At 40.9% G+C, this 12,564-nt stretch overlaps 1 protein-coding gene across 5 annotated transcripts in view; it reads left to right on the top strand.

The window, feature by feature from the left end:
• KCNQ5 (potassium voltage-gated channel subfamily Q member 5) overlaps positions 1–12,564 on the top strand; it is a 639,793-nt gene that overhangs the window by 607,507 nt on the left and 19,722 nt on the right. For all 5 annotated transcript variants that reach the window (XM_051854552.3, XM_051854551.3, XM_051854550.3 and 2 more), the window contains one exon: positions 8,662–8,770. In XM_051854552.3, the coding sequence (XP_051710512.2) occupies positions 8,662–8,770 (109 nt within the window). The remainder of the gene's footprint in view (positions 1–8,661; positions 8,771–12,564) is intronic.

Raw genomic sequence — 12,564 nt, 5'->3', positions numbered from 1 at the left:
TCAAGTTTGTGAGTTACCTTTAAGAGCCTAAACCTTTGATTCCAAGAACATAAAAAACTTTCTAAAGTAAAATAAATGTTCATTCATAGTCAGGACCATGTCTGGTTCAGAGAGCCATTTGAATAAAACTACTTCTGAAAATCATAAAAGCATACTATTTTCCCTTAGATCACTAATGTAATTAGGATCCCACAGAGTATGCAAATTATAAACAATAAGAGGAAGCAAGCAGAGAGGCAACAACACTGTAAGAGAAGGAATAAGTAATACTACAACTATAAATAAGTAGAAAATGTCAAGAGAGAGCTGATGGAGACATGAAACTGTTCAGGGCAAAGAGAGGGAAAAGCTTGTTGGGATGACAATGATGTTGGCCAGAAGAATTTTATGACACAGATCCTCAAGGAAATAGGGAAGACAAAGAGAGAATACAAGAGAGAGACCTCTTCCATCTACTGGCTTATTCCCCAAATGCCAGCTACAGCCAGGTCTGATCTAGGCCAAAGCCAGGAGCCAGGAACTCCCTCTGGGTCTTCCACGTGGGTGTCACGGGTTAAGTTCATGGGCCAGCTCCTGCTACTTTCTCAGGTACATTAGCAGGAAGCTGGATTGGAAGGGGAGCAGCCAGGACGTGACTCAGCTTCAGTATGAGATGCTGGGGTGGCGAGCAGTGGTTTAACCCCCTGTGCCACAATGCTGGCCCAAGTTTTCTTTACAATACATATTTCCCAGCTGATTCATGAACAAAAAGCTATGCAATTAGCCTGTGAGAAGGGGAGGAGGGAATATGCCATTTTATGGTTTTGTGGGGGTGGGGAGAAATGAAGGCGAGAGTTCAGTAATTTTAGACCTCCGGAGAAGTATGAGGGTGCTGGAAACTGAGGAAAATGTCTAAAGGTAGCTGTCAGACTATGAATTTGAAAGGTCTTTCAATTCTTCCTGCTTTCTTCTCTCCAAGACCGCTATCTTCAGACACTAAAGCAAGGCAAAGTGGAGTGGAGAGAGCTGGGGCTTAGGGGAGTCCTGGGCTGGCAGGTGGAAGAGGGAAATCTGATTTCATGTCTTAGTTCTCCCATGTGCCTGTGCAAATTTCTGTGTCTTGACTGTCCAGATTCAGCTGGTTCAGAGTGGATCAAAGTCCAGGTGAGGGCAGAAAGCTTTTCTGTAAGGGCCAGGTAGGAAGTGTTTTATGCATTGTAGGTCTGTTGGGCTCTGCTGACACTGTCCAGCTCTGCCATTTCAGCATGAAAGCAGTCATAGGACAGTAAATAAACAGATGAGTGTGGATATGTTCCCACCAACTCTTGACAGCTGGAGTTAAGCTGATCTGAAACAAGGAGTCAGTATGTTCTTCCAGGTCTCCCACGTGGGTGCTGGGGCCCAAGCTCTTGGGCCATCCTCTGCTGCTTTCCCAGGCGCACCTGAAGGGAACTGGATCCAAAATAGAGCAGCCAGGACTTGAACCAGCACCTATACTGGATGCTGGCACCACAGGCCAGGGTTTTAACCTGCTGCACTACAGTGATGGCCCCAAGTTCATACTTTTAATATATACATTTTTATTTCTACTAGAGTTCAATAGTTTTCAGGTATTTTTACCACTAGTAGTCTTTCCTGGCTGAGTTATTTGTACATTTATATTTTGGGTTGTGATTCATTCTAATAAATGCTATACACTATTGGCACCAAATGGGGCATCAGGTGACTGCCTAGTGGAAAACATTAACTGGAATTCAGAAGACTGAGGCCTTCAGTGATTAGAATCATATGGTGTTGGACAAAACCTTTTTACTGCCAACTTGTCAAGGACTTTTCTTCCTTTTTATGATGTAGTCATTTCCTGTTGTGAGGTCTCTAGATTGTCTCAAATTGCTTTTGTGCAAAATATGCAAATGGCATGAAAAGAAAGAAAATGGTTAGTGGTCAAGCACACTCCTCAGTTCTGGCTGAGAGAGTCCAGGGGTCATCACTTCACTGACAATCAGTGATCCTTGCCATTGACTGACATTGGATTCCTCCTGGGAACTTAAAAAAGAGAGAGCCGTCACTGTGGCTCACTAGGCTAATCCTCCACCTGCGGTGCTGGCACACGGGGTTCTAGTCCCGGTCGGGGCGCCGGATTCTGTCCCGGTTGCCCCTCTTCCAGGCCAGCTCTCTGCTATGGCCCGGGAGTGCAATGGAGGATGGCCCAAGTCCTTGGGCCCTGCACTCGCATGGGAGATCAGGAGAAGCACCTGGCTCCTGGCTTCGAATCAGCGCGGGGCGCCAGCCGCAGCGGCCATTGGAGGATGAACCAACAGTAAAGGAAGACCTTTCTCTCTGACTCTCTCTCTCACTGTCCACTCTGCCTGTCAAAAGAGAGAGAGAGAGAGAGAGAGCGCATTCTATTAGGATTTTTTAACACCCTCCAGGTGACTCTAAACGTAGGTTAAAATCCATTGTCATCATTTCATTTACAAATGCAAAAAAAGAGCCTAATCTCTAAGAAGAGATGACCCAGAAAAAGAACTAGAAAAATCTGCATTTTGATGGCAATTGAAGGAAACAGAAAAAATGGTCAGGCCGACTCCACGGCTCACTAGGCTAATCCTCCACCTAGCGGCGCTGGCACACCGGGTTCTAGTCCCAGTCGGGGCACCGGATTCTGTCCCAGTTGCCCCTCTTCCAGGCCAGCTCTCTGCTGTGGCCAGGGAGTGCAGTGGAGGATGGTCCAAGTGCTTGGGCCCTGCACCCCATGGGAGACCAAGAGAAGTACCTGGCTCCTGCCATCGGATCAGCGTGGTGTGCTGGCCATTGGAGGGTGAACCAATGGCAAAGGAAGACCTTCCTCTCTGACTCTCTCTCTCACTGTCCACTCTGCCTGTCAAAAAATAAAGAAAGAAAGAAAAAGAAAAAGAAAAGTGGTCTTGGACATAGAGGAAGTTTCTGGAATATTCCTTACTATCCTCTCTTTTCATCATCTATGGAAAGTAGCAATTTCAGTTAATGGATTTTCAAAAATAATAGCATGTACTCTATAGAATACAGCAGTCAAAAACAATGAAATCCAGTCATTTGCAACAAGATGGAGAATCTGGAAAACATTATGTTGAGTGAATTAAGCCAGTCCCAAAGGAACAAATATCATATGTTCTCCCTGATTGGCGACAACTAACTGAGCACCAAAGGGGAAACCTGTTGAAGTGAAATGGACACTATGAGAAACAGTGACTTGATCAGCTCTTGTCCTGACTGTTGATGTACAATGTAATACTTTATCCATTTTAGTATTTTTTTGTTCTAGTACTATTGGTTGAACTCTGTAATTAACACACAATTATTCTTAGGTGTTTAAATTTTAACTGAAAAGTGATCCCTGTTAACTATAAGAATGGGAATAAGAGAGGAGGAGATGTATAGTTTGGCATATGCTCAATCGGACTTGCCCCAAATGGTGGAGTTAGAAACGTGCCAGGGGATTCCAATAGAATCCCATCAAGGTGGCATGTACCAATGCCATCTCACTAGTCCAAGTGATCAATTTCAGTTCACAATTGATCACACTGATAGGTCTAAGAGTCAAAGGGATCACACAAACAAGACTAGTGTCTGCTAATACTAACTGATAGAATCAAAAAGGGAGAGAATGATCCATCATGGGAAGCGGGATGCACAGCAGACTCATAGAATGGCAGATGTCCTAAATAGCATTCTGGCCTCAGAATCAGCCCTTAAGGCATTCAGATATGACTGAAGAGCCCATGAGAGTATTTTAGGCATGGAAAGCCAAGACACTCTGGAAAAAAAATTTAAAAAAAGAAGACCTAAATGAAAGATCTGGGCGAGTGAGATCCCAGTGGAAAGAATGGGGCCATCAAAGAAGGAGGTACCTTTCTCTGAAGGGAGGAGAGAACTTACACTTTGACTATGACCCTGTCGGAATAAGATCGAAGTCGGTGAACTCAAAAGGCTTCCATAGCCTTGGCAACTCATGACAAGAGCCTAGGGAAATTACTGACGCCATAAACAAGAGTGTCAAATTGTTAAGTCAACAACAGGAGTCACTGTGTACTTACTTCTCATGTGGGATCTGTCCTTAATGTGTTGTCTAATGTGAAGTAATGCTATAACTAGTACTGAAACAGTATTTTACACTTTGTGTTTCTGTGTGGGTGCAAACTGATGAAATCTTTACTTAATATATACTAAATCGATCTTCTGTATGTAAAGATAATTGAAAATGAATCTTGATGTGAATGGAATGGGAGAGGGAGCAGGAGATGGGAGGGGTGCGAGTGGGAGGGAAATTATTGGGGGGAAAGCCATTGTAATCCATAAACTGTACTTTGGAAATTTATATTTACTAAATAAAAAATGTAATAAAAAAAACAAAAATAATAGCTTCTCAAAATTCATTTTATATTTTCCAAAACATAGGGGGAAAAAGTATTTAAAAGCAAATCCTGAGCACTGCTAATTAATAGGAAACAGAAAAGTGTTGAAAGAGACCAAGGATTGTTTTATATAATTCCTTTTCTCCCCAATGTCAATCATGGCTCATGCACTGGGTAGGCCTACTCTACCTGGGAGGGTTACCCAGAGGGAGCAGGTCATTGAAGAACACCATATCCATTGGCATTTTACCCTTTGTGAGAAGTTTCATGCAGATCAACGCTCACACAGGTTTATGTTCCCATAGCTGCATCTTCCAAAATGCCAGGGCAGAGAGCCAGACAAGTGATTAGAAATCAGAGAGCAGCCTCAGCTGAAAATATAGCCCCGTTTTAGTTCCCCAGTATTCCTAGAGCTATTTAAGTCCCTAGAAATCACAGGATATTTAGTGTGTTAGTAATGGCACTGGAAAGAAAAATGATATCTTAGGATACTTCTGAAAAAAGGACATCATCTTCCCCATTTCTATTGCTTTGAAGTAGTTCAGCCCCCACCTTAACACATACCAGCAAAGACATATTTCCTATTAATTTTCTCTAACTAAACCTACAAGAAAAAAATACAGGCAACATTGAATGTTTACACCTTGAAAAATCAAATTACAAAGTGCTATAATAAAATTGCACAATAGTATGCTTTTGCATATAAGCAGTCATTGACTCCCATTCTCTATACGGCCCTATTCCTGAACAGGATGGACAGGCTGAATCCTTTATTGGGGGACAAGAAGGGAGTAGGAGGGTGCAGCATTAGGCTGGGAGGTAACGGTCTTGTAATTGTTTCGGATGTTCCCAGTTTCCTTTACAGTCAGTTGCAAACATTGTGGTTTCACTATGTTCACTTCTGTGCTTATTGTGACAGTATACACTTGCTGCAAAAGTAGTTAAAATTAAAGAACCCTTTATTTTATGCCATTTAATTATTTATGCCATCACCATTGCCTTATGGTTGGTCATACTGTATTTTCAAGTAGAGAGTCACTTATATGAGCATTGTAATACCTGTATCCCCTGGACCTCTCCAGTGTTCTCCAGTTTTCTAACGTGTAAGATGGGACCATGTTAGAAGTACCTCTCTCTGGAGTTCAGTGAAGGAAATCAGTCACATCCTTCTGTTTGAAGGATGGTATAAAACACTTTCATGAATTTTTTACTAGGAATCCTGATCAAGTGTATTATTTGATACTTCTTTTGAGGGGCTAACATCTGGGCACCTCACAAAGCTCCATAATGACAGCTCTTCACCTCCAGCCACTCAGATTGTATGTGAGCCTCCTTCTACCTACCCCTCCACACCACATCACATTGTTCTTGAAGTTACAGAATGAGAGTATTTCCAGGACATCCTTTGGGATGTAGACAGGCTCAGCATATAGCCATGGTTACCACACTGTTCCAAATCAAATCTCTCTCAATGCTGTAGGATCCACACTATGGCAGGTACGCATAGCCACATGAAGGAAAATATAACACACGAGGTGAGGATCCAGGTACCAACAAGAGAGGTAAGAAGACACATTTAAGAGGGGTCAGAAGGAGACTCAGGGTTATGCAGAACTGCCTGGGTTTAAATTCGGGCTCTGTCACTCTCCATGTGTCTTTGGACAAATTTCTTAGGCTTCTGTATCTCACTCTCATAACCTTTAAAACAGAGTAATAATAATGCATGTCACATGAGGTTTTGTAGCAATTAATTAAAGTCCTTGGGACATCATTGAATTTCTCTAAGATTCTCTTATTATCATCATTATAGTCCTGGAGAGAAGAACTGAGCATCATGAAGTTTCCCCAACTGTGTTAGTTTCCTAGGGCTGCTATAACAAATAAGTCACAAATTGGGTAATCTGAAGCAACAGAGATGTATTGGCTCACAGTTTGCGTGTCCACAAGTCCAAAATCAAGGCATCCTCAGGGTTGATTCCTTCTGGAGTCTCTCGTACTATGGTTCTCTCTTAGCTCCTCATAGTTGCCAGAAATCCTAGGTGTTCCTTGGCTTATAGATGCATCACATCAGTCTACTTTCATCTACACTGTATCTACATGCCTTCTTTTCTTTTTTAAATCCCACTATAATCCAGTATGATCTCTTCTTGAACCTTAATGACATCTGTAAGACCATTTCTACAAATTAAGTCATATTCTGATGCTCCAGGTAGAATAGTAGAGGCAACGGTGTCCATACCACTACCACCAGTAAGAGCAGGTTGTGATCAACGTGGAGGAAGGCAGTGAGAGGAGTAATTCCCAGAAGAATGTCATCCAAACTTGGACTAGATGTTTATGGGTTAAAAAGGCTATGTTGGGTGAGTAATCAAAGAAGAAAAATGGATCAGCTACTCTCAAGGTCATCCCTGAGTCAGAACCAGCTATCAAATAGAGAGTTAATCAATGTGCCTCTGTTTAAACTGTGGAAAAATTTCTGGAGAAAATGTGAATGTACCCAACAGGGATGGACTGCACTCATCAGGGTATAGGTTATATGAGTAGAGAGCTCTCTGCCCTGTCTCTCTTGACATGCTGTGGGTCACTATTTAACCCTGAACTCTTTCTGACTCTGGGTCATCATGCAATACAAAGTGCATGGCCTCTGGAGCCTCAGGAACTGGATTACAATATCATGGTGTGCTGTTTACAAGCTCCACCTACCACTTTTGTGGCCTCAGACCAGGTACCCATCCTCTTTAAACTCTATTTCTGCTTAATGCCAGCAACAATAACTTGTAGTTTCTCTAAGTATGAAAACTAGGATTTGCCAAAGTTTCACCCAAGTACTAGGCATAGATTTCGATGAGTGGTTGCTGTTTGTCTTAGTCTGTTTGTGCTGCCATATCAAAACACCTGAGACTGTGTAATTTATAGAGAACAGAAATTTATTTCTCAGTTTAGGGGACTGGAAGTTCAAGATCAAGGCATCAGTGTTTTCTGTGTCTGATGAGGGCCTAGTCTCTGTTTCCAAGATGGTGCCGTGTTGCTGCATCCTCCAGTGGGGACAAATGCTATACCCTCACATTGGTGGAGGGGACAGCAGGGCCTAGATGTTTCCCTCGAGACATTTTATAAGGTCACTAAGTCCATTCATGAAGGACCTTAATCACCTCTCAAAGGCCCTACCTCTTAATACTATCATATTGGTAATTAAGCACCAACCTATGGATTTAGGGCAACAACTTCAGGCACTAGCATTATTGTTGCCATTGTCAGGTGGTTGATCCACCTCTCCCCTTTTTGGGCTTGAATGCCAAGAAGGCCATAGGGACCATGAAGAAGAGCTGTAAGGACCCATTTATCACTGTCTCTTCCCTCCACTGTCTCTTCTCTCCACTACGGAGATTGCGGCCATTGAAAGGTGAACCAACGGCAAAAGGAAGACCTTTCTCTCTGTCTCTCTCTCTCTCTCACTGTCCACTCTGCCTGTCAAAAAAAAAATTGATTTTTTTTTCTTTAGCAATATATAGTGACATCTTCGTGGCCATTCCTCCTCAACATGAATTTTAACAGCTTCCTAAATAATATTCCATTATATGAACCTACCAGTATTCACATAGCCCATTCCCATTACAGGAATTTAAATTGTTTTCAATGTTTTGTTACCGAAAATAAAGAAGTAATGATATGAGTTTATTTCTTGTCAATTTATAAATCCTTAATAATTTGGTATTTATTGTAAACCTTCCCCCTTTTTCCAAACATTGAAATTAACACAAAAGTTAATTTTTTCAGCTTTGGCTATATTCTTTTCAGGAAGTTCTTCCCTGGATTGCCTGGATGCAGTAACTCACTGATAATCAGCATTTTTGCCTCTGGCTTCCTAGCTCACTTGTTCAGGATGTAGGTCATTGGAGTTTTCTATATAAGGGGCCAGTTAGGGAAGTGTCAAAAGGCTGCTTCCCTGCCTCCAAACAGCTGTCACCTAAACCCCAGCTGTCAGTTTCCAAGGGCCTGGACAAAAGAGCGTCAGGGAATCAGTACAAATCCGTCACCACTACTGGAAAGACAGTATGTTGGCTTCATCTTCCCCAGGCTCAGAAAAGTATTCATCAAATCCCACAAAGCTGGTGAGGGTAGAAGAAAGAGAAAAATAATATTGGGAAAACAATTGGCTGACCTTACACATAACTCGGTTTGCAAGCTTAGGCTGCGAGTACCTCACTCTCACCCTGCGGGACAAAAGCAGCAACATGTTTTAAATTGCTGCTGGTGGCGTTATCTAACCAGCACTTTTCTCTTGCAGCTGACACAGCGCTTGGCACTGATGATGTGTATGATGAAAAAGGATGCCAGTGTGATGTATCAGTAGAAGACCTAACCCCACCACTTAAAACTGTCATTCGAGCTATCAGGTTGGTGAAAATCTCGAACAAAATGAGTCAGAGACACACCTATGATTATTTGAATTACTGTGTTCCAAAATCCTTTTTTTTTTTTTCTGAGTAAATCTCCTAGAATAACTACTTTCCCCTTTCCTATTCATCCACATGTCGATTAAACTGTGAGACATTTTCCTTAGTACAAAACTCTACTGTATTCAACACAAAGTATGTCATAAGAAGTGGGTGGGATTTGAATACCCAGGCTGTGCCCAAGGGATTACGTAAGGATTGACTTGTCATGTGTGCTTGTCACTTTAAGAACATTTCGTTTATTTATGCAATCGGATTTCTGAAATAATTTTATGACTTCATGCTCCAATCTATATTCTGTATTTTGTATCAAAGAAAACCTCTCCAGATTATTTTAAACGCATGATCAACTCTGAAAACAGGAAGTCCAAGTTGTCCGTGGTGACTTGATCCTATCTTCTGAAATGTAGCTGTTAAAGGCTGATCTAAAAGACCCGAAGCAACCAAAATGTGTAATTCCAAACATACACATCCACTCACACACACACACACACACACACCAAAATAAATTGATAATCTGAACTAAATGAACTGTTGCATGCTCAACCTGCCCTGGTTAATCACCATGGGAGAATTTGTATCTGTCAGGGAGTATTGGAGAGTGTATTGCCAAAAAAATACCTCTGGTCTTTTTGGCTCCCTCTGTCTACTAATAAAAATTCATAGCAAACTATAAAATACCCAAACCAATTTAGCTATCAAGGACCTAGGATTTATCTCAAGTGTATGATGTGTTCTTTTCTTCTGTCTTCAGTTGGTTATTTAGCATTGTGTTGGACATGGCTTTCCTCTATGATTGGGAGTCATTGGGAAAACAGGGACAGGTTACACAGATTTTGGTAAATGTTTGTAGAAGCAAAGAAAATTGTGTGTGATGAACATATTTGTACTCAGGAAGATACTTAACCAGAAGGGAAGAAAAGCCCAGCTACTTCTCAATGGAAGCCCTAGGGATGGGGAGACCATGCCTTCTCATTTGGCCTGGACAGCCCTAGATTATGACTGTTGCTCATCATTATTGTTAATAATACATCTTGTCTTTCTCAAAGTATTCCAGTTTTAACAATTATTTATATGGTTACCCTCCCCTTTGGTGATAAATATTTAAGCTCAGAAGGCCCCGAAAAGGTGATGAGATGATGTCTGAAGTTTTAATTAAAAGACAGAGAGGACCTTGAACTGCACTGTCCAGTACCATAGCCAGTGACCACCTAAGGGTATTTAAATTTGAACTGATTAAAACAAAATGAAATTTTAAATGCAATGAACTGATCACACTATATTTTAAGTGTTCACTAGCCACAGTGGCCAATGGTTGTTATATTGGACAAATGAGACATGGAATACTTGAATCACTGCAGAAACTTCTATTGCACACTACTGGTCTAAAAGTCACCTTGAAATCCTTTACATGCACTGATTATATCCATCCAAGACCCTAAAGCGAAGGTGGGGAATTCAGCCCACAAATTAATCTGACGTGCAATAAGTGTGGAAAATCTTATCTAGTGGAAGCAGATTAGGTTTCCTAAAAGTCATATTTAACCCAGCTTGTGTCATTTTCCAAGACTTTGTGAAGCTTTCTGCTTTTGCTTCACAACCTATAAAAAGGATTGGGAGCAGCAAGAAAGAAAATGAAATAGGTTTATTCTGCTAGCTAAGCACTTTAGTAACATAAGATTTACTTTGTTAAACCTTCCTCTTGAAACTTGGCTGATTTCTGTAGTCCTTTGCAGAATTTCCTTGCTTTTCAGAATTCTTTCTTGGTCCCATTTTTTTCCCTACATTCACAAGTACAACCCAATCTTAGTCCTTATTTTTGATAGAACTTTATTATTTACATGTCTGTCCTTTAGTGTTTTTTAATCACTTCTAAGCACCTTTTAAAACTATTGGATTCCTATAAAAACCTAATAGCTGGGGCTGGCGCTGTGGCACAGTAGGTTAATCCTCCGCCTGAAGCGCCAGCATCCCATTTGGGCACCAGTTCTAGTCCCAGCTGCTCCTCTTCTGATCCAGCTCTCTGCTGCAGTCTGGAAAAGCAGTGGAAGATGGCCCAAGTGCTTGGCCCCTGGACCATGTGAGAAACCCAGAAGAAGCTGCTTGCTCCTGGCTTCGGACGGGAACAGCTCCAGCCATCATAACCATTTGGGGAGTGAACCAGCAGTTGGAAGACTTCTCTCTGTCTTTCCCTCTCACTGTCTGTAACTCTACCTATCAAATAAATAAATAAAATATTTTTTAAAAAAACTAATAGCTACACTCAGTAGTTTAATAACTTAATTAGAAGTCTTTCACTCAGGATAGTACGTAATTTCTAAAGATGCATGATTAAATAAGCAACCAATACAATTAGCAATTCTGAAAAGAAGGTGCAGCTTAAGTCTCTATATCTTATGCAAAAGTGTCCTTATCCTGAGTTTAATTATGTAAATAAATTCAGTATTAGTTGACTGAACATTTTTTTTTTCAGAACATGCTCGCCTCTTGCAGTTCATCTGAAACAGTATTTTGTATGTCTATTTCCAATTGCAAGTGTGAGCCATCTATTATTCATCTCTAAAATAGCAACTTTGTTTTGGCATTTTTCTTGTTATTCTTTGGTTGTTAGAATATTGAACACTAATACTTGAATATGACTTTTGTATTTCAGTAGCTCTTATAATAATATTTTCTTATGAAAGTCAAATTAAAATGTGTAACAGAAACTGTGTATTCCATTGCAAAACTGACAGTACGGAAGAAAATATTACTATATTTACAAAGGGCAATGTAGCAATTCTTTATTTTCAATTCTGTGATTTTCTAGTTACTTTGGAGAGTAAAGATTCTCAAATGAGATTAGTAAGTCCACTTTCCGAACTTGCCTGGATTCTATTACCTAAATGCACTTTGAGTTTTTTTTAAATACCTGTCACTTTTTTAAAAAAGATTTATTTATTTGAAAGGCAGAGTTACATAGAGGCAGAGGCAGAGAGAGAGAGAGATCTTCCATCCACTGATTCACTCCCTAGATGGTCTTAATTGTCAGAATTGGTCAATCAGAAGCCAGGAGCCAGGAGCTTCTTCTGGATCTCCCACGAGGGTGCAGGTGCCCAAGGACTTGGGCCATCTTCTACTGCTTTCGCAGGCCACAGCAGAGAGCTGGATCAGAAGTGGAGCAGCCGGGACTGGAACCAGTGCCCATATAGGATGCGGCACTGTAGGTGGCAACTTTACCCACTACGGCATGGCACCAGCTCCCTACGTGCCACGTTTATAGTACATAGCGAACCATGACAATTCTTAGACTATTTCCAAAGTGTACCTTTTACTAAGAAGAAAGCTTAGTTTTATATATTTTCTCCAGGATTACCACAGATGTATCTCAAAATATCATTTCCTGGAAATGAGCAAATTTGCTGGAAATGTGTTGTCAAGCACACCTCTAGGAGTGGAGATTTTGCTTATTTTTAACAAAATCTATATCTTGTTAATGATTAGTTCAAATGATGCTAAGCTTCTTTTCATCCACTCATAAAAATTACTTTCTAAATGGAAAGATAAAATTAGCAGGAAAGTAAACAAATTGATAAACTCTAGAGCATTCTATACATTCACTTTTCTCTGTGTCCCTGTGTCCCTGGGTTCCAGTTTTGCTATCACTATCTGAAAAACATAGCCCACAAATTCCTGGATACATATTTTCAAAGTGTCAAGCATCTGGCTACTTGGGGATATCTGAAAAAACTACT

The sequence above is a fragment of the Oryctolagus cuniculus genome, chromosome 5 (assembly GCF_051225735.1).
Source record: "Oryctolagus cuniculus isolate XC-2025 breed Fujian yellow rabbit chromosome 5, ASM5122573v1, whole genome shotgun sequence".
Taxonomy (NCBI): Eukaryota; Metazoa; Chordata; class Mammalia; order Lagomorpha; family Leporidae; genus Oryctolagus; species Oryctolagus cuniculus.
The sequence above is the reverse complement of the archived record's forward strand: the minus strand, read 5'-3'. Positions and strand labels throughout refer to the sequence as shown.